Below are 27,511 nucleotides of genomic sequence, written 5' to 3'. Positions count from 1 at the left end.
ATAATCAGATTCTCTCTGTGTGCTGACACCGATCGTTACATTTTCCCATTTAATCCTTATTATGTCTGTATCAACTTGTTTCTATTGCTATATTTTTGTTCTGCATTATTTCTTTAAATAAACGATAAAAAAGTGCTGTTCTGAAAAATTTCAGCAAAAAGAATTCACATCTTCAAAGAGAGATGTTAACATAACAATTTTGATATTAATATTGTTGTTTTTATATCTCTAGAAAGGTTGTCAAATTAACCCTTTTTCCTACAGGATTTAGCTAGAGTTAGACTTAGCATATTCACATGCATTATTGCGAATTGGTGGCAGCGACCTGACCTCTATATGAGAGCCGAGATTGTATCGGTTGTATATACAATCGAAATTGGACTGTGTGTGGACTCACCAACCAATCCAAAAGGTTACTTTGCCTGCAGTGCTGACTGCCTTCAGGATTCCCTCAAGGTCTGAGGCTGAATGGTAAACTGCATGACAAAGGGAACAGGAATTGGAGGGTGACTGCGCATATGTCACAGATGGTCAGGGCTGAGGTGAGGTTTGCTGTGTTCATTACACATATGTGGTGAGTGGGAAATGCCTCTTGCTACATCCTTGCCTGAGATGGTGAGAGAACAGCCGGGTGCTCAGCTCACTGCTCACCAAAACGAGTCGAGTGGAGCACACGTCTAAAAGAGTCTGGGGAGAACACTGCTCATGGTGAAGGAACTGCCCAGACAGAGCAGAAAAATTACCATTTAAAAAAATAGACTTAAGCTTTAACTTTTTTTTTTTATATACATTTTGTATTTCTTAGTACAGTATAAGTACATTTTTTTAGCAATTTAACAGTCAACCTTTGTAGATGGTCAGGCTCAGGGCTGAAATTTGCTGTGTTCTTTACACATATGTAGCAGGGCCGGCCATAGGTTTCACAGCAACTTGAGCAAAATCTGATTTTTCATCCTTTTCACATGTGCATATACACACACGCACGCACACACATACAGGGCAGGCCCATATGCAATTCACCTTTTCTCCTGAGTTACCTCCTAGGACAGTGGTTCCCAACATTTTTGAAGTTCTGACATATCACGGCAAATGCTCAGATCAGAGTTACGTGTGCCCCCCCCCCCCCCAATTTGAATGCTAGCACAGCACCTACAATTTGCACCATGCGTTATAGCCGCAGTGCGTCCCCCCACCCCCAATAAAATGCCCTCAGACTACTGTAAGTATAGGTAGGTAGCCAGGTATAGGTGCCCCCAGTATAGGATCTCATGTGCAGGTGCCCTCAATATAGGTAGCCAAAGATTAAGTGCCTCCAGTATAGGAAGTTAGGTGTTGGTGCCCTCAGTATAGTTAGCCAGGAGTAGGGTCCCTCCCTCAGTATAGGTAGCCAGCTATAGGTGCCCCCAGTTTAGGAAGTCAGGTGTAGGTGCCCTTAGTATAGGTAGCAAGCTATAGGCGCCCCCTTGGAAGCTGGCGCCCTGAGCAACCGCTCCAGTCGCGCAGGTCAAAGGCCGGCTATGATATGTAGTGAGTGGGAATGCTACTTGCCAGTGCCACATCCTTGCCTGGGATGGTGGGAGAACAGCCAAGTTCTCACTGCTCCCCAAAACAAGCTGGGTGGAGCACCCGGCTAAAAAAGCCTGGGGAGAGCACTGCCCAGACAGAGCAGAAAAATAATTTAACCATTTCAGCCACCCAGACGTGATCCTCACGTCCAGGTGGCTGCTCTGCTGCAGTGCCGTGCTTTGGCGCATTGCTGCTCACGATCGCAGAGCGCGCCCCCGTGCCCCCATGCTGTTCTTTGGTAGCCCTGAGATCAGTGAACAGGAACATGGTTCCCCATCACCGATAAAAGTCCCCCGCAGAAAAAATGATGGTCTCTTATCAGAGGCCACGGTTTTCCGTCTTCCTTATGCTTCTGGGAAGCGAGGAGGACATAAAAAAAAAAACCTCAATGTGGCCATCTTGTGTCCAAATAGTAAAACTACATCTACATACATTTTTCAAGGCAATTTACACAAATTTTAACATTTAAAATTAATTGTTTATTTCCCACAACAAAAAAATTACTCAAATAAAAAATTTTATGGAAAAAAAAAAAATTTCAATAAAAAAAAAGAAAGAAAAAAAACCCCAAATAGTTACCTAAGGGTCTGAAATTTTTAAATATGCATGTGAAGGGGTATACTACGAATTTTTTTTTAAATTATAAGCTTGTAAATAGAGATAGACACAAAATGGAAAAAAATGCACCTGTATTTCCAAATAAAATATTGGCGCCATACATTGTGCTAGTAATTTAAATGGTGTAATAACTGAGACAAATGAGTAAATAAAATACATAGTTTTTAACTATGGTAGCATTGGTTATTTTAAAGCTATAATGGCCAGAAACTGAGAAATAATGAATTTTTTCAATTTTTTTCTTAATATTCCTGTTAAAATGCATTTGTAAAAAAAATAATTCTTAGCAAAATGTACCACCCAAAGAAAGCCTAATTAGTAGCGGTAAAAACACAAGATATCGATCAATAACTTGTGATAAGTAGTGATAAAGTTATTAGCGAATGAATGGGAGGTGAAAATTGCTCTGATGCATAAGGTGAAAAATCCCAGTGAGCTGAAATGGTTAAAAAAATAGACGTAAGCTTTAACATATTTTTTTTTTTTTTATACATTTTGTATTTCTTTCTTACTTTGTTATAATTAAAAATGGGAACAATTTAACAGTCAATATTTGTAGATGGTCAGGGCTGAGGTGACAGGTGAGGTTTGCTGGGTTCTTGCCTAGGGTATTTGGGTTTATACAGGGTGGCACTGGCGTGCAAAAGACGGGTCCTGCTACCTGCCACAAACATGACTTTACAGGCAAACGCTGGTAAGCCCCTGAGTGCCTCTTGCTCAATATCTTCTGTGTACAGTATCTTCTCTGGCTATATTAAAGCCTGTGTCAGGGCCAATGGACAACAAAAACCGCTAGCAGATCCGCAAACACTAGCGGTTTTTGAAGAGGTTTTTCTGAGCGATTCTAGGCATGTTTAGAGTAATTTTCTAAACATGCCTAGTGGTTTTTGGAGCATTTCGGTGCCACGTTTGAATATTTTGTTACAGTACAGCTGTAACTGAACAGCTTCTGTAACAAAAATGCTTGGAAAATCGCTCTGATCTAGCGCTGTTCAGAGCGATTTTCCACTTTCCTATACTTAACATTAAAGGACAAGTGAAGTGAGAGGGATATGGAGGCTGCCATATTTATTTCCATCTAAGCAATGCTAGTTGCCAGGCCCTCCTGCAGATCCTCTGCCTCTAATACTATTAGCCATAGCCCCTGCTCTGAACAAGCATGCAGCAGATCAGGTGTTTCTGACATTAATGTCAGATCTGACACGACTAGCTGCATGCTTGTTTCTGGTGTTATTCAGATACTACTGCAGATAAATAGACCAGCAGGGCTGCCAGGCAACTGGTATTGATTAAAAGCAAATAAATATGGCAGCCTCCGTATATCTCTTACTTCAGTTCCCCTTTAAGGCTGAATCACCTCAGAAATAAGCAAAAATGCTACAGGACCCGAGTTTGTGTTTTTGGAAAAAACTGATAGCTCTGGTGTGCACCATCCCATTCAAATACATTAGCCAAGCTCTTTTCAAAGCGCTAGCGTTTTTAAAACTGCTCCGAAAAGCTTTTGGTGTGCACCAGCCCTCACTTGTCTTTGCTGCTGTATGGCTATCGCTCTAATATGCAAATACAAATGCAAAGGATACAGGCTTCAATAAAGAGGACACTCACAGCAGGGATAAAGCAAGAGGTACACGAGAGGTTACCTGTATACTTGCACTCAGGACAGGCAGCTGGGGGCCGGTCTATTGTGCGCCACCCTGTACTTTAACAGGCAGGGGATGGGGATGCTGCTTAGGCCACAGTAAAGCTTTATAAGGGGCAGGTATCATCTAGGCCCCAGGCAGACAATGGCGTAACCATAGCCTCTGCTATTCCTTTGACTGTAGAGGGGCCTGGGGAATAACAGGGCCCACCTCTCTCCCCCATTCAGTGGAGAATAAATACCAACTTCAGCTCTAGGTCCTCTTGGCTCTTCTTCAATGCTGCCATTCATGATGCTGCATTCCTCAATCATTGTTTGAAATGCATGTCATGCGACATTGGGAGCCTATGTAGAAACATTACTGCCTGCTGAATGGCTGCAGTGAATAGGAGACTAGAGTACCTGAACTTTGAGTAGGTAATTGTGCTCTGCTGCTCTGCTGTTTTTTATGGGAAGGAAGAGGTAACACCACCATGACCCCCCCCCCCTTTCCATACTGACCATACTAACCATGCAGGATAAAGGGGGCAGCAATCACCAACTAATTGCTAATTCTGTACCCATTATCTGTACCTTTTATCTCCCTTGGGAGACGTAAGCAGCCCCACGGGCATGACCTGTTGTTATGTATGTGGACAGCCATTGATACTTGTTATTGCATAAACTGCATATCTATGATCCTGTAATTGAACCTGTAACAGAATTATTGCATGGCTTTATCTGCTGCATGTGCTACAATGTCTCCGCTTACTAGTCTGCTGTGGTATGCTATAGACTGTGTGTTTTATGCCTGCTAAACGCTGGGGACTATTTCACAAAGAAGCTGATTGATAGCATTGGCTATGCTTGCACTGCAACTTCCTGGCTGGACAAACTTCCTTGCTCACATTAATTGTGCTTGCCATTTCACCCAATGACTGGCTGCATAGTGATTTACGCTATACTTAGAACAAGTGGAAGTGTACACATATTTTTTCTGACCTATTTTTGCTGACTGGACGTCCAGTATTGATATAGATCTATATGTGGCAATCTCATTTGAGTATACTAACCTTGTGGCCAGCCTCATAGCAGCTTTATAGGTAGTTTGAGGAGTGGGCGGGAGTCTCCGATTCATCTCGGGGGGGGGGGGTCAGGGAGTGGGGAGCTGGGTGGCACATTTTTTAACAGGGGATATTATGTATATGATTAATAAAGATTTTGTATGTTTATTAAGATTTAAGGTTGTAAGTTCTTTTTGTTCAATTGGGTCATACTCACCTTCATTCTAATCTCACCTCTCACCATGGTTTGTACATATCAACCTTAGTGATCTGTCACCTGCTGCTTTCCAAACTGCAACTGTTATTACCTGCTTAGCACTAAATCTACCATTAACTGTCTGCTTGTTGTTGGTAATGTTGGCCTATATTTGGTAAATTGTGTGTGTCATTAATAATATCTGCATATTGTTGGTATTATTGTGGTTTTATTTCATAAGAGATGGGGGGGGGGGGCAACCTGGGGCGTGGCTTGTGTTGAGTGGCGGAGTTTAGGGCACCAGATTTTCTGCGCCTATAGGCTCCTGAGCTGTAAAGCCAGCCTTGAACAAGAGGAACATGGAAGCTGCCCTATTTATTTCCTTTGAAACAATACCAGTTGCCTGGCTATCTTGCTGATCCTCCTAGACCCTGAACAAGCATATGCAGGTGTTTCTGACATTATTGTCAGATCTGACAAGATTAGCCACATGCTTGTTGCTGGTGTTATTCAAACACTACTGCAGCTATTTCAGCAAGGCTTGGTGTACAGAGGCGCCAGGGTATTCTTCCACCCTCGGTGGAGGGGTGCTACCCCATTTCCTATCTACAGAGTGCGACATCTTAAAAACCTGAGTGGGGTCAGGTTCTAATACTCCCCACCTGCACTTGAAGTGGTTGCCTATGGGTAACCCATGTTTGTGAGTATATCTAAATATTTTGCTTTAAACCACAATTAACTTAACGATATTACACCATATTGGGCTCTCGATTTCTCTTTGTTCTTCCAAGCACTACTGCAGCTATATACAGTAGATCAGCAGTGCTGCCAGGCAACTTGTATTGATTAAAAGTAAATAAATATGGCAGCCCCTATTATTCTTTTTTTCAACCGTCCTTGAAAGGGAGAAGAAAAAGTTAACATATATTCATCTAGAAGTACATTTGGTGTAATTTTAAATAAACGCCATTTTACTTTCAGTTAAGCCAGCAAACTTGTTTTAGATTTGCGTCTTCTCATTTTCTAAAATGTGCCCATATGTAGTGGGGCAATAATCTTGATACAGATGTTCCACCAATGTGTTGCTCCCTGGTACCATAGTTTTATGTTCCGAATTCATGTAATTCCAAAGATGTAATGCATAAGACTTATCAAAAGTTGGCAAGTTCGGCCAGACTTCAAAATACTTTTTCCATGAAGGATATGAGATGGGGTAGAAGCGCTGAGGGTTAAAATAGGATATATTTGCGCACGTTGTATCCTCTTTGGATTCTAATACTGACGTACCACACAATTTAGTCACTAGACGTGTGAAGACTGCTGGTCCTTGGTGACCCCATATGTCTCCTCTGTAGTTCTTAACAAAGCTTTCCATAAATTGCCAAGTCAAATTGTGGTGTGGAGAGAGACCAAAAACAGCACTGCTGGTACTCTGAGAATGTTCTCCTGCTAGAAAATCAGCCTCAGGTATTGGACGGATTGAGATGACATCAGTGTCCATGTATATTCCTCCATATTTCCAAATCATGGCAAACCTACAGGCGTCTGAGCTGACATGGGTCCAATAACGTTCCTTCTTAGGGTCTGTCTAGTGATATAGAAAATAAGAGTAATTTAATACAACAGTAATAAAATAATTTATGTATAGCTTGTAATATAAAGAACATGTTTTAGGATGAAAGAGCTTTACACTTCAAAGACTAGGGATAAGCGAGTGGGATCATGGTGTTCTATCTCAAGGCAAATTGAGCCAATGTCGCTTAGCAAGATTCTCCTCGAATTCTGCACCCAGGTTGGCTGTGTAGCCATAACAAGGAAGTATGGTAGAACTACCTAGAGGGCTGGTCCAGTGGGAAAAGCATGGGGCAGGGTGGGGGTGGGGGGGGGAAGCACTGCAATGTCCCTTTATTAGCAAATCACTTTATCCAACAATGCAGCATCACCTGCCCCGGGAGCCAATCACTATAGATCCCACCACAGCCCTTCAAGAAGGGAAATTGGTAGAGGTTTCTCACTGTGCCATGTTGCACAGCTGTTAGGACAGTGTAACGATTGTGGAATTCTCTCCGTGATCAGCGCACAGGACGTGCGCTGACACTGTGGAAATCCTCCACAAGCGTATAATTTGAGGGAACCCAGCAAAAGGTGCAACGCACCTGTAGAGGGAAATTCCTGTCGGCAGATGGAGCTGTGGAGTGCAGAGGATCAGATCCTCTACCCTGCCACAGACGCCAGACAGGAATTGTACGAAGGGAAGAAACGCAAGGCAAGATAGCCCTGGAAGAGAGAGATCAAAGCGACAGAGGGTATGTGTGTCCACCAATCTAGTCGCCACCCTGCGACAATGAACACACAACCATGAAGATCAGGTGAGAAGGCAATCGCAAGAGATGGCGATTGCTAACAGCGACACAAGACCGAATAAGCACAGATGAGGAATGTATGTATGTCCACCAATCTAGCCAGCCAACCTGCGACGGTGGACACACAACAGAGAAAACCAAGTGAGAACGCAATCGCAAGAGAAGCGATTGCGAATGAGAATGAGCACAGAGACAGATTGTATGTGTGTGCACCAATCTAGTCGCCAACCCGCGACAGTGCACACACAACAGCAGATATAACGTAGGAACGCAATCGCGAGAGAGGCGATTGCCAGAGGAGACACAAGGCTAAAGCAAGATAGGGCACGAGAGTAGCAAAGGCACAGCAAATCATACAATGAGAATATAAGGAAAATAACAAACGGGAACTAAACGCGAACACCGCACTCATTCGCAACAGCGAACGCGTTTACAGTGCGGTCTCCGCGTGTTAAGCACAACAGAGACAAGCACGCTACCCTCACTAGCCACAAGTAACACAAAACAGAGAACGCGAGCGCTTGCTTAACGGTTACCTCACCGAGCCTCCAGCAAGCGTTCGTATCAGACAGGACAGATACACGAAAACAGGAATAAGTGAGAGATACAATCCACTGCTCTTTCCGCCAGAGCGAGTGCGATCCAAGTAAGGAAATAGAGCTAGCAGGATCCACTGCTCTTTCCGCCAGAGCTAGTGTGATCCAAGTATAGCAAGAGAGTAGTAGATCAGAAGGATCCACAGCCGCTACCGCTAGAAGCTAGTGCGATCCAAGCATGACAGACAGATGAACAAAAGGGCCTACCAGTAACAACCGCTGCTCTGGTTAGCAAACCGCTGCTCTGGTTAGCACCCCACAGACAGACAGAACAGGCAATACAAATAATACAATCCTGACTGCTCTAGCAAGGATGCCTAGTGCTGTCCCGAGAATTACTCTAAGCTAATCTTAAAACAAAAAGCATGGCTGACACTCCAGAAGTGTTTCACAGGACAAACCCTTATGACCAGCCACGTACTGTGGAATCACATGGTATTTATAGAGCAAGCCTACAAAGGATGTGGCTAGGCAATTTGCATGACAAACGTATGCAAATTCCTCAGCAGCAGCAAGCTGCAAAACTGACAAAAGGTCTCTTTTCCAGAGACCTGCAGAATGCAGACCTGAACAGTGGTCAAAAAGCTGCCTGCCTGCGCAGGCAGTTGAGCGGATCATTACAGACAGAAAGAAAGTATTCAAGTGAAAGTCACTGCACCAATGGTTGCAAAATGATGTGCCGAGATCTCCTCTGGAGTCACAAGTTCAATGCAATGTAGTTCAAAAGATCCGCGCCATCAAAGTAGATACTTTATTGTAGCTCAATTAAAAACAATAAAATCCATATGTGGGTATGTACAAAGATGACGCACAGGCGTTTCGGGCCATATTAGGTCCTTTCTCAAATCGTGACCAGCCCACAATTGTGGGCTGGTCACGATTTGAGAAAGGACCTGATATGGCCCGAAACGCCTGTGCGTCATCTTTGTACATACCCACATATGGATTTTATTGTTTTTAATTGAGCTACAATAAAGTATCTACTTTGATGGCGCGGATCTTTTAAACTACATTAGACAGAAAGAAAGATAGAAGGGGAGACTTTCTATATCTATTGCAGGGACAGTTGTTTAAAAGGATACTTAAACCTGCTTTATTTACCTGGGTCTTCTACCAGCCCCCTGCAGCCGTCTTGTGTTCACGTAGCCACTCACTGTCCCTGGAATAGATGTAGAAAGTCTCCCCTTCTATCTTTCTTTCTGTCCCGAAATTGGTCACATTGTGAGTCGGGCATGCACTTGGCGGCACAGATTTTCATCCAATTCAATTATAATAATCGAATAGGATGGTTGGTCGGCCACCAAGTCGCCTGATGTATGGCCACATTAACATTCTCGTTAATGAGTGCAATGGATACCCTTTTGTCCTCTAGCCTGTTCACCTCCTCTCACTCTCGCATCCAGGACTTCTCACAGGCTGTCCCTCTCCTTTGGAACTCTCTCCCACAGCCTGTTCATCATGCTCCGAGCCTGGAAAACTTCAAATGCACTTTGAAAACACTCCTATTCAGACAAGCCTATAATATGTTATAGGTAGCACCAAAGGTTCACTGCCTCACCCATTAACCCCTGTGTCTCCTTCCCTAAGGAGTAAGCTCGCAAGGGCAGGGACCTCCTCCTAGTATTTCTCATACTGCTGTAATTTGTTATATGAACATGTACCAACCAACTATAATATATGTATTGTCGTTATAACCCTCAGAACCTCCCCTCTACCTATCCCTAACCCTTAGAATCCGAATCAGAATTATTTATTTCGCCAAGTACAACGTGAGTTGTACCCGGAATTGATTTTGGCACATTTTGGTGGTGGTACAGTAAGCATACATAAGGTACAGTAGATACAGTATATACACAGTGCATATATATACATACATTAGATACATACAGTAGTTAACACGCATATACAAGGCATAGAGTAGAGAGTAGAGTAAAGGCATAGCTAGAGGGGTCCGTAAGAATGGACCAAGGAAAAGGACCGAGGAGAAAAGACCAGGGGGACATCTGCTGCCGTACATGGCACTCACAACGCTTCTTTGAATCAGATGCTCCCCAAGTCTATCCTGAGGAAGAGAGAGAGGAGAGGAAAGGAAGGATAGTGAGATAGGTATACAGCAGCAGTGAAGAATGAGAACTAGAGATGGTTCGAACCTCCGATTTTCGGTTCTCAAACATCGAAAGCGAACTTCTGCAAAAGTTGGGTTTGCAAGAACACAATAGACTTCAGTGGGGAGGCGAACTTTCAAAACTAGAAACATTTATGCTGGCCACAAAAGTAATGGAAAAGATGTTTCTAACACCTGGAGGGGGGCATGGCGGAGTGGGATACATGCCAAAAGTTCCGGGGAAAATCAGGATTGACACACAGCAGCGTTTTAAGGGCAGACATCACATTGCATGCTAAATTGGAGGCCTAAAGTGCTTTAAAACATCTTGCATGTGTATAGATCAATCAGGTAGTGTAATTAGTGTACTGCTTCACACTGACAGACCAAACTCACTGTGTAACGCACCGCAAACAGCTGTTTGTGTAGTGACGGCCGTGCTGGACTGGTGCGCACCATGGCCAGAGTGCAGGATATAGCGGTTTTCAAGCCCATATGGTTGCCGGGCTGAGGTAGCTCAATGACAGAACAACAGTGACAGTCCAGCTGATCAATCAAATTTGGTCTGTCCACAATGAAGCAATGACCTAATTATCTTGGATGCAGACGTACTATCCATCTCCTCTTGCTCTTCCTCAGTGATGTCAGGTAAGTTCTCCTCCTCCCCCAGCCACGAAGAATACCACAGGAACGTTGTGCAGCACAAGCCCCCTGCGATGCCTGCTGTGGTTGTTCTTCCGCCTCCTCCTCAAACAAAACACCCTACTCATCATCTGACTCCTCTTCCCCACACGACTCTTCCTCCTCCTCCTCCCCCCTCTGTGCTGCCACAGGTGTTGAGGAAACATCTGGTTCTGCTGAGAATTGATCTTACAACTCTTCCTCCTGTTCCTGTAACTGTTCCTGTTCACGCTCCTCCACAGCTTGTCAGCTTGATCCACCTCTCTACGCATGGCACGTTCCAGGAAGAAAGCATATGGGATCAAATCACTGATGGCTATGTAAACGGTTTCAAACCGCCAACTGAAGGAGAACTCCACAAACACCAATGCAGGTTGTAAAATTCAAAAGATTTATTCAAAATAAAAGATAAAAAATACACTTTCTACTCCATGTAACCAATGAGAATTACAAACAACACAATCTAATATCACAGTCTTCTTATTATCTTCTGGTCTTCTTTCTATAGAACACTTCCGGAAGCTAGGAGGAAAACAACTGGTTAACAATAACACATAACCTTCCCACCCGGTAAGTATTTTCTCAGCGTTCCCACCCACTTTAATGAAAAATGGACCTTATTCGGATTTCCTAAACCCTGAGTACTAAAGTAATTTCAGTTTAATGCTTCACTGACAAGACCATTATATAGTACTTTAACCTCTAAGTTTGCTGATCAGCAAAATCTTTCATAACTCAATAGTAAATAGAGTACTCTTGTTTTTTATGTTCTCAGTCTGATCAATTATTCTGGCTATTTTTCTTGTTCAATAGTTCAGCCGTTTCTTAGGAAAAGCCAGAATAATAAATGTATAAGTTAGATGGTTAGGAGTTAATAAATTGGTTGGTTAATAAGTTAATAATAAATAATAAAAGAAATAAAATTGGTTAGTGAATTACTAAATTCTTTCTTAGTAAATTAATAAGGTTACTAGAATTAAATAATAAGAAGAAAATAACTCCGTCACTTGTTCCTATGAGCAAAACTACTCAATATGCTTGCCCAAAAAAAAAAACCAGCAGAAAAATAAAAGCACAACAGTTTCTTTATAAATCTCAGCTTCTGCCGCTCCTGTATGTAATCTCTTCTGTTCTTTTGCAGGACCAGTCTATTGCCAGAAAAACAGTCTAGTAACAGGTACTTCTTCTAAATCTTTCAACACTACTGGTAAATGGACATATTAATCATTCTCCTTTCTTTTACAGGAATCCAGCCGAACGACTCTTCCCATAGGTAAATATTTCTTCCAATATAACTTCGCACTATCTTGTGCACCACACATAAAATAACCAAAACAAAATGGTTTCTTGCATTTATTACTTTGGTAAAGTCAGTAAGCTATAAGAGGTTAAGATAGGCCTCTAGCAGACAGGACAGTAGCTCATTTCCTTAAGCAGATTCACTTTCCTCTCAATCTCACTATCTCTTAGTCTCAGGCCTAGTATATGGGTAATATGCAGTTTCTGTCTTCCATAACACAACTGTTTTCCCATTACAGCAACCATTCAGGCTACTTATAAAAATCAAACTAAAATACAAGTGAGATTATATTCATCACAGTAGGGAGGATAATTCTGAATTCTCAGCCTCCTAACACTACACTTCAGAAGTGGGGGATATTACCAGAGCCAAATTTACTGTAATTAAAAATGTTTAAAAATCTTTCTTGTGGCATGCTGATTTATCAACACATTGATCACATTTCATACGTGTCATCTTGAACGATTTCTTTTCCAGCACTTCAGTGTCAAGAATCACTGGCTATCATCTGTCTGGCTCTCTTTCCTCTGTTTGAAATCTCTCTCCTGGCTTTCCCACTCCTTGTCAGCTTTACAGGACTGATGGCTGGCTTATCTTATGGAGGATTGAAGAATCATCATGGCTCAGTAATTTTCTCCCAAAATGTCAGCTATCGCATCGTCTGGCCTGCTTCTCTTCAGCTGTGCCTGCTGCATCTTTCCCCTTCTCCTGTCTGCTCCAACTGCCAACTCAACCCCTCAGAAAGCTGTTATATCTTCCCTAACGGCTCCCCTGCTTGTGTGTCTGGTTGCTTAGCAACCTTCCCTCAGCCATCAGCTCTGCCTACCCACACATTACACATTACAACTAAGGGAAAAATGCCCTTACTTAACAAACCTGTGTCAGCAGCGCCTCTATTTAAAGCTGCTGACCAGGTAATAATATAAAAATAAAAATAAATAGATCCCCCCTCTTTCTACCTGCTACAATTCCCCCCCTTCTTTGAACATTGTAGTCCTCTACAATTATACACTAAAATCATACATCAATACCAAAGGAATTCCTCTTGCATATACCTATCAGGTAATTTTCCTTGGTTAGTTTGAGTAGATTTTCTAATACAGTCTAAATTTTCCACCCCCACCTCATTGAGGTCTATGGAATTCTCCCCAGTCAAAGCAGCGTCCACCTCCCCTTGTTCAAAATTTGGGATTCTCCCTGGAGAATCAAAATCGGCATTGGCCAGGAGATGAAGCTACAGTCATCAGCCAAAATCCCTGGGGCAGAACACCATGCATTCCTTGGGGGAGTCCACCATACTTCCGCAATTTCATTCACCTGAGACATACCAATTCCGCAACCTTGGTAAAGCGATATATCATCGCTATAAGACAACCATATCCATCTTGAAGGATGGTTTATCTGCTGAAGCATCAGACAATTGCTTCCTGTCCTTTCTTTTTTTTCCTGTATCGTTGAGGCTGTGAATCTAAACTTTCAGATGCTTTTTTATTAAATGTCAGAGCTGTTTTACTCAATTCAGAACTATTTTCCCCATTTTGAATTTGAACCACAGTTTCCTGTGGTATTAACACTTGTTCTTCTTTACGTCTACTATCAAAAATTAGGCCACTTTACTTCATCGTGGATCTCAGTTTGAGAAACAATGGTAGACTCCAATTCAGGCCCTGTTTCTACTCTTCTTATTTGGTCATCTGGAGAGGTCCTGGCCAGGTAATCAAGATCTTCCTCCTTGATGGATTGTATCCGAGGGGTTTCGGATAAACCATATCTTTTTCGACTACGTCTCTGTCGTTGAGGTTTAGGCACTGGATTCCAGTAATCTTCCCAGTCCTTTCTTGAAGAAATGTCTGATTCTTTTCTCGGTTCACATATTTCAATTTTCTGTGTACTTAAGTCTTTTACAGTTTCCTTTGGTACATAGATAATTGGCTTATCCTGAATTTGCTTATCTTTTTTGTCTCCGGTATCTCTAGGTTCCCTCACCTTACCGGATTGAGTATCAGATGAAACTGAATCACACCTCCGTTTAAACTCTTTGTGCAGTGTGGAGGGTTCAGGATACCTTGCTTCTCCCAGTTTCTGATACAACAGAGACTTCTTCTGATAGTAATCAAGATCTATCGCACAATGCCTGCGGGGTCTCAAATGCTTCACATACTTGCTGCCTTGAACTGGAGTACCATTCAAACCAGTTACATTGGCAGCCTCCATACCTTTATTTCCTTTTACAAGATCAAATTCGACCGTCTCCCCATTCCTCAAACTGCGAAACTGGTTCCTGGAGTTATTCTTCCCTATGGCCGTCCAGTGTACAAACACATCTCTTTCCTTGTGTCCAGGAGATATAAAACCATAACCTTTTTTATCGTTGAACCACTTCACTACACCTATCATTTTCTTAAATACAATTATGTTCTTTTTCTTAAAGGAGCCATTACTCCAATTTTTTCCGAAATTCCTATGGGTCTGTGTCTTTATACTTTTCATCAAGGGTGATTTACTTCTATCTTGGGTCTGTTGGATATATCCTGCAGTCTGACCCTCTGCTGCAGGATCATTCAGTTTAAATATGGTCTTCTCTCCATCCACCTACGGTCAGTACAGTTTCTAGTCATGTGTCCTTCTCTTCCGCAATTCCAGCAGACAAATGGTGGTTCTCGTTCGTTTTCTACTCTGGAAGGAAAGTTTTTACTAGACAAGGATCGTTTTTCTTCTTTCAACTTCTTTATCTCCCTTGTCAGTTGTTGGACTACCTCAGTCAAAGTCTCTATCTCACTTTTGTAGGGTTTTTTCTGTTTTTTGTTTTGAAGGTTAGGTACTTGTACATTCATCTGGAAGTGATTCACCTGCATAGCCTCCTCTTCCTGCTGGTATTTTACAGCTAAACTTTGCAATTTATGAAATCCAATTTTCCGTTCCCTTTCCAATTTTTCCTTAAGATGTTGTCGAGTAGTTCCACTCCTCAAACCCAACAAAAACTGGTGTACCAACCAAGCCTCGGCATCCACATGAGAAATCTCATCTTCTTCCATTTCTTTCTGAATCAGGGCATTCATCAGCTCTTTGAGGGCATTTGCAAATTGAGGAATAGTCTCTTCTCGTTTTTGTATACGATCAATAAATCTCTTACGCAGTACATGTAGATCAGCTGGATCTCCATATATTTCTTCCAAAATTTCAATAATTGTCTCCATTGGAGCAGGTTCAGGGAGTTCAGAGGTGACGATAGTCTTACGTGCATCTCCCTCCAAAGCTAGGATGGCTATTTCTCGTTGAATTTCCACAGGGACTTTATAAGCCTTAACAGCACTCTGGATTCGTTCAATCCAATCTCTTAGCAACATATTATGGCCATTAAATTTAGGTAAATAGGTGGCCAGGAGCCCAACAGGTGTCATCTGAAAAGCAGAGGGTGTTAAGTGGGATTTTTCTCCCGCAGCGGCACTGGTTCCTGGAGTGGGGCCTTGGCCCTCTGACTGTAACTCCGCCTCCATCCTGCCGACTACGCCAAAATTATGTAAACGGTTTCAAACCACCAACTGAAGGAGAACTCCACAAACACCAATGCAGGTTGTAAAATTCAAAAGATTTATTCAAAATAAAAGATAAAAAATACACTTTCTACTCCATGTAACCAATGAGAATTACAAACAGCACAATCTAATATCACAGTCTTCTTATTATCTTCTGGTCTTCTTTCTATAGAACACTTCCGGAAGCTAGGAGGAAAACAACTGGTTAACAATAACACATAACCTTCCCACCCGGTAAGTATTTTCTCAGCGTTCCCACCCACTTTAATGAAAAATGGACCTAATTTGGATTTCCTAAACTCTGAGTACTAAAGTAATTTCAGTTTAATGCTTCACTGACAAGACCGTTATATAGTACTTTAACCTCTAAGTTTGCTGATCAGCAAAATCTTTCATAACTCAATAGTAAATAGAGTACTCTTGTTTTTTATGTTCTCAGTCTGATCAATTATTCTGGCTATTTTTCTTGTTCAATAGTTCAGCCGTTTCTTAGGAAAAGCCAGAATAATAAATGTATAAGTTAGATGGTTAGGAGTTAATAAATTGGTTGGTTAATAAGTTAATAATAAATAATAAAAGAAATAAAATTGGTTAGTGAATTACTAAATTCTTAGTAAATTAATAAGGTTACTAGAATTAAATAATAAGAAGAAAATAACTCCGTCACTTGTTCCTATGAGCAAAACTACTCAATATGCTTGCCCAAAAAAAAAAAACCAGCAGAAAAATAAAAGCACAACAGTTTCTTTATAAATCTCAGCTTCTGCCGCTCCTGTATGTAATCTCTTCTGTTCTTTTGCAGGACCAGTCTATTGCCAGAAAAACAGTCTAGTAACAGGTACTTCTTCTAAATCTTTCAACACTACTGGTAAATGGACATATTAATCATTCTCCTTTCTTTTACAGGAATCCAGCCGAACGACTCTTCCCATAGGTAAATATTTCTTTCAATATAACTTCACACTATCTTGTGCACCACACATAAAATAACCAAAACAAAATGGTTTCTTGCATTTATTACTTTGGTAAAGTCAGTAAGCTATAAGAGGTTAAGATAGGCCTCTAGCGGACAGGACAGTAGCTCATTTCCTTAAGCAAATTCACTTTCCTCTCAATCTCACTATCTCTTAGTCTCAGGCCTAGTATATGGGTAATATGCAGTTTCTGTCTTCCATAACACAACTGTTTTCCCATTACAGCAACTATTCAGGCTACTTATAAAAATCAAACTAAAATACAAGTGAGATTATATTCATCACAGTAGGGAGGATAATTCTGAATTCTCAGCCTCCTAACACTACACTTCAGAAGTGGGGGATATTACCAGAGCCAAATTTACTGTAATTAAAAATGTTTAAAAATCTTTCTTGTGGCATGCTGATTTATCAACACATTGATCACATTTCATACGTGTCATCTTGAACGATTTCTTTTCCAGCACTTCAGTGTCAAGAATCACTGGCTATCATCTGTCTGGCTCTCTTTCCTCTGTTTGAAATCTCTCTCCTGGCTTTCCCACTCCTTGTCAGCTTTACAGGACTGATGGCTGGCTTATCTTATGGAGGATTGAAGAATCATCATGGCTCAGTAATTTTCCCCCAAAATGTCAGCTATCGCATCGTCTGGCCTGCTTCTCTTCAGCTGTGCCTGCTGCACAGTGGCGTACCTAGGGCATTTGACACCCGGTGCTGGGTATTATAAGACACCCCCCCCCCCAAAAAAGTAAAGGGGCAAAAAATGGGTGGCGCTATAACATGCGGCGCGCAAAAAAATGGGCGCCACGCCCATGACCGGATGAGGGCGGAGCTAACTGTAATTTGACGTGAACCCGGGTGAGAGTGATATGGAGGCTGCCATATTTATTTCCTTTTAAACAATACTAGTTGCCCTGCTGATCTATTTGGCTGCAGTAGTGAACTGAATCACACCAGAAACAAGCATGCTTGTTCAGGGTCTGTGGTTGAAAGAATTAGAGGCAGAGGACCAGCACGGCAGCCAGGCAACTGGTATTGCTTAAAAGGAGATAAATATGGCAGCCTCAATATTATTCTCACCTCGGGTTCCCTTTAAAAGTGCAATGCAAAGACAGTGGACCCAAGTTTTGGTGACCCTTTCCCCAGAAAATTCACATAATTGTGCAGGTTTTCTGAAGAAAATACACGTAATGTGTGCAGATTTGCCCAGAGAATACGTTCAATCATGTCGGCAGATTTGCCCAGAAAATACATGCAATCATGTCTGCAGATTAGCCCAGAGAATACGTTCAATCATGTCGGCAGATTTGCCCAGAAAATACATGCAATCATGTCGGCAGATTTGCCCAGAAAATACATGCAATCATGTCTGCAGATTTGCCCAGAAAATACATGCAATCATGTCGGCAGATTTGCCCAGAAAATACATGCAATCATGTCGGCAGATTTGCCCAGAAAATACATGCAATCATGTCTGCAGATTTGCCCAGAGAACACGTTCAATCATGTCGGCAGATTTGCCCAGAAAATACATGCAATCATGTCGGCAGATTTGCCCAGGAAATACATGCAATCATGTCGGCAGATTTGCCCAGAAAATACATGCAATCATGTCGGCAGATTTGCCCAGAAAATACATGCAATCATGTCTGCAGATTTGCCCAGAAAATACATGCAATCATGTCGGCAGATTTGCCCAGAAAATACATGCAATCATGTCGGCAGATTTGCCCAGAAAATACATGCAATCATGTCTGCAGATTTGCCCAGAGAATACGTTCAATCGTGTTGGCAGATTTGCCCAGAAAATACATGCAATCATGTCGGCAGATTTGCCCAGAAAATACATGCAATCATGTCGGCAGATTTGCCCAGAAAATACATGCAATCATGTCGGCAGATTTGCCCAGAAAATACATGCAATCATGTCGGCAGATTTGCCCAGGAAATACATGCAATCATGTCGTCAGATTTGCCCAGAAAATACATGCAATCATGTCGGCAGATTTGCCCAGAAAATACATGCAATCATGTAGCAGATTTGACCAGAAAATACATGCAATCGTGTGGCATACCTGTCCACAAAACACTTCAATCGTCAATAGTTGCCCCCAGTATAGCTAGTATAGTTGCCCCCTGTATAGCTAGTATATTTGCCCCCTGTATAGCTAGTATATTTGCCCCCTGTATAGCTGCCCCCAGTATAGCTAGTATATCTGCCCCCAGTATAGCTGCCCCCAGTATAGCTAGTATAGCTGCCCCCAGTATAGCTAGTATAGTTGCCCCCAGTATAGCTGCCCCCAGTATAGCTCCCCCCAGTATAGCTAGTATAGCTGCCCCCAGTATAGCTATAGCTGCCCCCAGTATAGCTAGTATAGCTGCCCCCCAGTATAGCTGCCCCCAGTATAGCTAGTATAGCTGCCCCCAGTATAGCTACCCCCAGTATAGCTAGTATAGCTGCCCCCAGTATAGCTGCCCCCAGTATAGCTAGTTTAGTTGCCCCCAGTATAGCTGCCCCCAGTATAGCTAGTTTAGTTGCCCCCAGTATAGCTGCCCCCAGTATAGCTAGTTTAGTTGCCCCCAGTATAGCTAGTATAGCTGCCCCCAGTATAGCTAGTATAGCTGCCCCCAGTATAGCTGCCCCCAGTATAGCTGCCCCCCAGTATAGCTGCCCCCAGTATAGCTAGTTTAGCTGCCCCCAGTATAGCTAGTTTAGTTGCCCCCAGTATAGCTAGTATAGCTGCCCCCAGTATAGCTGCCCCCCAGTATAGCTAGTTTAGTTGCCCCCAGTATAGCTAGTTTAGTTGCCCCCAGTATAGCCAGTACAGTTGCCCCCAGAATAGCTAGTATAGCTGCCCCCAGAATAGCTAGTATAATTGCCCCCAGAATAGCTAGTATAATTGCCCCCAGTATAGCTAGTTTAGTTGCCCCCGGGCCCAGTGTGAGGAAAGCCTGGAAGGAGGGGTGGCGGGGAGGGGGGCCGGACCCCCCACCTCCCTCACCTGGGTCCCCTCCTTCTGGCGCTTCCCCCTCCTAATTAGCAGCAGCGGGCAGGAGTGGCGAAGAAGACTCACTCACCTGCTCCTGGCGATAGCGGCGGCGCATAGCGTCATCCTCACGCGACGCTGGTCTCCGACTTCTCTGTTGCTCACTGTGCTTCCGCCAATCAGGAAGCACAGTGAGCGGTGGAGAAGGCGGAGACCAGCGTCACGTGACGATGACGCTATTTGCCATCGCCTGGAACGCAGGAAGGAGGTGAGTAAGTTCTCTTGCCCGCTGCTGCCCGCTGCTGCCAATTAGGAGTGGGAAGCGCCAGAAGGAGGGGACCCAGGTGAGGGAGGTGGGGGGTCCGGCCCCCCTCCCCGCCGCTTTCCCCGCCACCCCTCCTTTCCGTGCTGCTTCCCCCTCCTGTCCTGCACATTACACAGGCCTCTGTGGGAGGCCTGATGACACCCCCTGGGGCGCCCGACACCCGGTGCGGGGCGCCCCCTGCCGCCCTATGGTAGGGACGCTACTGCTGCTGCATCTTTCCCCTTCTCCTGTCTGCTCCAACTGCCAACTCAACCCCTCAGAAAGCTGTTATATCTTCCCTAACGGCTCCCCTGCTTGTGTGTCTGGTTGCTTAGCAACCTTCCCTCAGCCATCAGCTCTGCCTACCCACACATTACACATTACAACTAAGGGAAAAATGCCCTTACTTAACAAACCTGTGCCAGCAGCACCTCTATTTAAATCTGCTCACCAGGTAATAATATAAAAATAATAATAAATAGATCCCCCCTCTTTCTACCTGCTACAGCGGCTGCATGAGCCTGCTGCAGGTATTTCGCATGAGTGTTCAGTACTTCGGCCAAAACATCCCCATCTCCCCAGAGCATGTCCTTTTACTGCAGTTGTAGAGATACTGGTTGACGGCTTTCTCCTGTTGTAGCAGGCGGTTAAACATCAGGAGCGTTGAATTCCAGCGAGTCAGGCTATCGCAAATCAAGCGCCTCACCGGCAACTTGTTTCTCCACTGAATATCGGCCAAGCGTGCCATGGCTGTGTACGACCGCCTGAAATGCCTACACACCTTCCTGGACTGCTTCAGGTCGTCCTGTAAGCCTGGGTACTTACACTGGGGCTGTATAGCTGGAGAGGAGATCGCAGCATCAGTAGAGTTGTTCTGCCACTCAGCCAAGGAGGAGGAGGAGGAGGACGACAGTGAAGAGGATGTAGCAGGAGGAGTAGGAGGAAAAGGAGAGGAGGTGGCAGGAGGCCAGCCTGCAAGCCATGGAGGTGTCACAACTAGGTCTGCTGCACAGCCATGTACTCCCTGCTTGCCAGCAGTCACCAGGTTGACCCAATGGGCTGTGTAAGTAATGTATCTGCCCTGACTATGCTTGGCAGACCAGGCATCCGTGGTCAGATGGACCCTTGACCCAACACTGTGTGCCAGAGATGACACCACTTGCCTTTCAACTTCACGGTACAGTTTGGGTATCACCTTACTTAAATAATTGTGGCCTGGTATCTTTCACTGCGGTGTCCCAATGGCCACAAATTTACGGAAGGCCTCAGAGTCCACCAGCTGGTATGGTAACAGCTGGTGAGCTAACAGTTCCGCCAAGCCAGCTGTCAAACGCTGGGCAAGGGGGTGACTGGCAGACATTGGCTTCTTCCACTCAAAGATTGCCCTCACAGACACCTGGCTGCTGCAGTGGGCAGAGGAGCAGGAATCGCTCAAGGTGAGAGGCAGAGTGGAGGAGGGTGGCTGTGATTGTACAGGTGCAAGGGAGAAAGCGGCTGTAGATGATGCACCTGAAGGAGGAAGAGGAGAAGGAGGGTGGCTTTGCTTTTGTGTGCTGCTTTTCCTCAGGTGGTCTTCCCATTGCAGTTTGTGCCTTTTCTCCATGTGCCTTTGTAAAACAGTTGTCCCTACGCGGGTGTTGGCCTTTTTACGGCTCAATTTTTGGTGGCAGATAGAACAGATGGCATTGCTCTCATTTGAGGCAGACACACAGAAAAATGTCCACACCACTGAGCACTGGGGTGATGGCACTATGGTGGCGTCAGCAGCTAACGTTGAAGAGCATGTTGGCTGGCTGTCCATAGGTGGCGATACATGGTTCCGGACACTGCCACCATCTGTTTCCGACAACGAGTTCCCCCTGCTTCTTTCAGGAACTCGTCTCCTCCTACTCCTCTCTGACTTCCCCTCTGAACTGTACCGCTGTTCATCTCCTCTATTGGGAACCCACGTGACATCTGTATCATCATAATCATCATAATCATCCTCCCCAGCTTCGCTTGTATCAGACACCTCCAAAACTGCACCAACAGCAGGTACTTCATCATCCTCCTCCTCACACCTTACGTCCATAGTGTCGCCTAACTCAGACATATGAGGTGGTGTAACTTGCTTAGCGCCTTCATCTTGTAACAATAATGGCTGTGAATCAGTGAATTCCCCACCAAATAACTCCTGCGAAGTGTCAAATGTAGTGGATGTGGTGCTTGAAATAGCGCTGGTGGCTGCGAAAGATGAGGTGTTCTGTGTTAAATAGTCAACCACGTCCTGACAATCTTGGGAGTTGATGGGACGTGCCTTCTTCTGAGCACTGTACTTTGGTCCAGGGCTGCACAAAATCACGTCAGCACGACCTCGAACAGACCTGCCGGGTGGCCTGCCTCTGGGTTTGCCTCTGGCTCTGCCTGATGTTTTGTTCATATCGGGGGGGAATGAAGTGAAAGGTATGCACTGACTTGACTAATACAATGTGCAGTCACACAGGTGCAGTGAAAGGTATGCAGTGACTGGTATTACAATACAATGTGCAGCTGTCACACAGGTGCAGTTAACAGGTATGCACGAACTGGTGTATAAAACAGCGTGCGGCCACACAGGTGCAGTGAACAGGTATGCACGGACTGTTATTACAAATGTGCAGCTGTCACACACACACAGGTACCCTGAACAGGTATGCAGTGACTAGTATTACAAATGAGCAGCTGTCACACACACAGGTACCGTGAACAGGTATGCAGTGACTGGTATATAATTTAACACTGCGTGCGGTCATGTAGGTGTGCTGAACAGGTATGGAGTGACTGGAATCAATACAATGTGCAGCTGTCACACACAGGTACCGTGAACAGGTGCAGTGACTGGTATATAACACTGCATGCTTCTGTCATGCAGGTGCAGTAAACATGAACAGGTATGCAGTGATTGGTATTACAAATGTGCAGCTGTCACACACACAGGTACCGTGAACAGGTGCAGTGGCTGGTATATAATATAACACTGCGTGCGGTCATGTAGGTGCACTGAACCGGTATGCAGTGACTGGTATCAATACAATGTGCAGCTGTCACACACACAGGTACCGTGAACAGGTGAAGTGACTGGTATATAACACTGCGTGCTTCTGTCACATAGCTGCAGTAAACATGAACAGGTATGCAGTGATTGGTATTACAAATGTGCAGCTGTCGCACACACACAGATACCGTGAACAGGTGCAGTGACTGGTATATAACACTGCGTGCTTCTGTCACACAGGTGCAGTAAACATGGACAGGTATGCAGTGATTGGTATTACAAAGGTAGGCACGGAATGTGTTGGACCTGGCAGTGGCACACTAGGAATTAGCAAGGGGCCAAGGGCCAGCTGCGACTGACTGACATGGCTGTATATGTACTGTAAGTGTCAGTGGTACACACAAAAAAAAAAAAAACATAGTTTAAAAGAACAACATTAGCTCTCAAAAGAGCTGTTGAGGGGTGCTCTTTAGCAATACGTATCACCAGGAGCAAGCTAACAAGCCTAACAAGAGCCTAACTAAGCTTTCCCCATGTCTCTGCAGCAACTTTCCCTTCTCTAATTACTGTAGCCACATGAGTGAGGGAAATGCCTGCCTTTTATAATGGGGGGGGGGCTCCAGGATTGGCTACCATGTGTCTGCTGACTGTGATGTAGAGGGTCAAAGTTGAGCCTAATGATGTAGTATAGGGGGCGGGTCGAACGCGCATATAGTTTGCGGTTCACCGCGAACGCGAACCACCGAAGTTTGCGTTTTCGCGTTCACATGCAAACCGTTCGGGGCATCTGTAACGAGGACAACGAGAAAGAAAGCAGTGAAAAAAGATAAGACCCCCTAGGATTGCAGTGCAACCCAGCCCATTTGATGTCCCACTCGGCAGGCTGTGATGGATCTGCAGCTGCTGGTCAGGCACTGTGTAGTAAGGTGCCAGTAGGTGTCAAATCAGTGGGCCCCTGCCAGATGCTGGATTATATAAGCCTGGCAGGTCCCATGGAAACCAGGTGGAGGGTGGCAGCACCAGGTTGTTGGAGCAGGGCCCGGCGGCCGGAGACCAGGCCAGGGTGGCCTCAGCAAAGTTCCTCTGTGGAGCGCCTGGATATGGATGGTGGTCTGGCACTCTAGGGGACACAGAAGAGACATCAGGACTCCCAGGCAGCAGAAAGCAAAAGGTAGGCAGAGCATGTCAGCTGGAGGTTGAGGTGCCTGCATCAGGGTGAAGCAGCTCCTTGGCCTATGGTCGCAGTCACGTGGGTAACGTCCACACAGATGATATGCTGTGGCCCTATGATGGGAGTGAGCAATACAGCAGTGGGCGGCTTGAGTAACAGCTGTAGGCCAGCTCTGTGGTCCAGTTCCCGTGTGCAGTAAGGTGGGTGGCTGAACCATGTGGGTGGGCTGGAAACCTCCGGTGGTCACTGGTGCCAGGCAGAAATTATGGTATTCCGGATTCAGGCCTAGGGGAGTAGGGGACCACGTGGGTGGGCTAAATGTAGCGGCTGCTGGCTGCAATCCGGGCAGAGGTGGAGAGAGATCCGGATCTTCTTGTGGACAGTGGAGTGGCCAGGTCCTGTAGGCTGTATCGGCAGCATGCCCTGGTTCCCACTGCAGTGGCAGAGAGCAGACCAGGTAGCGGAGGATAGATCCAGAACCCTGCGCAGCCAGATCTCATGGCCGCGATCAGCTGAGTGCCCGATCAGCTGGCCACCCACCAACAGGCCTGTGTGTTTCCCCGTGTTCCTTCAGTTGGCTCCCTGGCAAAGTTCCCCAGGCTGTGTGGTGGTGATGGTGCTGCAAGCGGCTGGCTCACGATCGGCCGCCCGGGAACAGTAGAGTCCCTGCAGCCAGCTGACCAAGCACATAGCTGATCAGCTGGCATTCTGCGGCCCACTGGCTGGATGGGAATCTGCATCCATCACGCCCGTGACCCCTGCCACTTCACCATTCTTCCCAGAAGGAGAGAAAGAGCAGGTGAGGGATTTTAAGGGGGCAAAAGGAGAAAAAGGACCAGAGCCCTGTCGCCACAGCATCCTGTTACGGCGCCATCTTGGGGATATTATCACCTGAACTTAAGTATTTGTTTATTTCTTCCCCTTTTATTTTTATACTGCACTACTATTGTCTCTATAATTGTTGATTTTAATGATTTTCTGTATATATTAATTATTTATATTGCATTTATTATTTGTTCAGCTACACCTACTATTCAGCCACACAAAATGAATCCTAGCTTTCTGAAGATTTACTACAGAAAATTGCTCTTATTAGTCAGAACAGGGTGTGTTTTAACCATTTTATTTGCAGGTATTAATATCAGGCAGATTGGCCTTCTCTGTCCCATTTGCACTGAGATGGTGGCAGCCTAGTATTTTTTGTTTTGTAGTTCACATGTCTCCTTCTGGTCTGCAGAGTTACAGCGGTTTCTGCGCACCAATTGCGACCACGAGATTAAATGGTCTGTTTGCTGAAACTGATTGGAAGGCATTGTGCGGTCCGGCCACCAGGGGGCGCTTGACAGTGGACCTCCCTGGTGGTGCCTACCCTAAGACCCCCCTGGTGGTGCCTAACCCTAAATCCCCCTGGTGGTGCCTAACCCTAAGACCCCCTCTGGTGGTGCCTAACCCTAAGTCCCTCCTGGTGGTGCCTAACCCTAAGACCCCCCTGCTGGTGCCTAACCCTAAGACTCCTCTGGTGGTGCCTAACCCTAATATCCCCCTGGTGGTGCCTAACCCTAATACCCCCCTGGTGGTGCCTAACCCTAAGACCTCCCTGGTGGTGCCTAACCCTAAATGGCCTCATAAGCACAACAGCAACAAAGCAGATGGCTTGCCTTGTGTTCTGCCTGCACGGCCATCTGCGATTAATAGTGTGAACCAGGCCTTAGCCTGTCTGCAGAAGGCTTAGCCAAAAGCTTACTCTTTTTCTTTTAAGTTAGCCAATAAATGGTCTCTACTGGTTAAAAACGTCCAGCTTTGCTTTAACAGATGCAGAGAATTGCACATTTTTTTTTGCTAGTTGTTTGTTATAACAATGCTAGTTGTTTGTTATAACAATTAAACTTTAACGATAGAACAATATTTCTCACTGCTTAAAGAGACTCTGTAACAAAAAAAAAGTTCCCCTGGGGGGTACTTACCTCAGGAAGGGGAAGCCTCAGGGTTCCAATGGGGCTTCCCCCATCCCTGTAGCTGCAGGCAATCCAGCGCTGGCTCCCCGGAGCAACACGCAATCCTGGCTCGCCAAGCCTGACAAGGCTTGATATATTTTCCTTCTCTGGCTCCAGCGGGGGTGCTGTTGCTGCTCTCAGCACGGAGATAGGCGGATATAGCCAATCTCTGTCAGGTCCGCTCTACTGTGCAGGTGCAGGAGACTTGCGCCTGCACACTAGAGCGGACCGACAGTGATCGGCTATTTCCGCCTATCTCTGAGCGGAGAGCCGACACTGCGCCTGCGCTGGAGCCGGGAAAGTAAATATTTACATCCCCGCCGGTGGGGCACAGTGAGACCGCCGTGTAACACAGGAGGACAGGGGAAGCCTCTATAGGATCCAGAGGCTTCCCCTACCTGAGGTGAGTATCCCCCAGGGGGTCTTTTTCTTGTTAAAGGTTGTCTTTAAAGGGTCTATAGGGAAAGATGTCTGCACTCTGTACAGTACCCTGAGGTGCGTGACACAGTTCAATAGTTATCCAGTTCCAGCATGTGCAACCAAAGGATTATCCACAATGTTCTGTAATAACAGTCCTCAGAAAGGAGATAAAAACAAATATAGGGGTAATAGTGTAGTATCCTCAAATTTTTATGCACCTCCACCTTTGTGATGGTGAACACCCGCATATGAATTAATGCTAAGTGCTCACCAGATGGTTGTGCTGTTCAGTCACAAACACATTTTACTTGTTACATGCAAATTTTTACTAAGGAACATGTGAGTGTAATAGCTCTTTTTATTACTATATTAAAGTCTTTTATAGCGCTATGGAAGCGTCTGCTTAGTTTTTATAGGAGCAGAAGGCACATTTACCAAGGACGATCCTTTACCGTACCCAAAACGTTTATGGCTGTTTGTGATTGAGCAGCATTGGACTCTGGTGAGCTCAATCGTGTGATGCAGGTGTCAGCTCACACTGATGGTGTAATCTGTGATTGACACTCTCTGGCTATGGGCATATGCTGCACAAGTGGGGCGACACTTTTTGGCTATAGTGGAGTGTTGTGATCATGGTTGAGCTGATGGTGGAGGAATATAACTACATTAATGATACTGCATTATGGGTTGTTGTTGTTTTTTACTCAAGGAATTGATGACTGATACTAAGAGGTCCAAAGTGGATGACATCTGATATGCCCTATTTGCTGTTTGTGACTGAGCAGCACAACCATCTGGTGAGCGCTTAGCATGAATTCATATGGGGGTGTTCACAATCACAAAGGTGGAGGTGCATAAAAATTAGAGGATACTACACTATTACCCCTATATTTGTTTTTATCTCCTTTCTGAGGACTGTGATTACAGAATATCGTGGATAATCCTTGGTTGCACATGCTGGAACTGGATAGCTATTGAACTGTGTCACGTACCTAAGGGTACTGTA

General features: G+C 44.8%; 1 protein-coding gene across 1 annotated transcript in view; it reads right to left on the bottom strand.

Annotated features, from left to right (window-relative positions):
* Positions 1-778: 778 nt before the first annotated feature.
* The window catches only part of LOC137543626 (alpha-1,4-N-acetylglucosaminyltransferase-like), a 74,252-nt gene continuing 47,519 nt past the window's right edge, over positions 779-27,511 (bottom strand). The window contains exon 3 of the mRNA XM_068264746.1: positions 779-6,650. Within this exon, the coding sequence (XP_068120847.1) occupies positions 6,063-6,650 (588 nt within the window). The 3' untranslated portion in view covers positions 779-6,062. The remainder of the gene's footprint in view (positions 6,651-27,511) is intronic.

Source organism: Hyperolius riggenbachi, unplaced genomic scaffold, assembly GCF_040937935.1.
Source record: "Hyperolius riggenbachi isolate aHypRig1 unplaced genomic scaffold, aHypRig1.pri scaffold_133, whole genome shotgun sequence".
Classification (NCBI taxonomy): domain Eukaryota; kingdom Metazoa; phylum Chordata; class Amphibia; order Anura; family Hyperoliidae; genus Hyperolius; species Hyperolius riggenbachi.
This window is presented reverse-complemented; position numbering and strand designations above follow the sequence as displayed.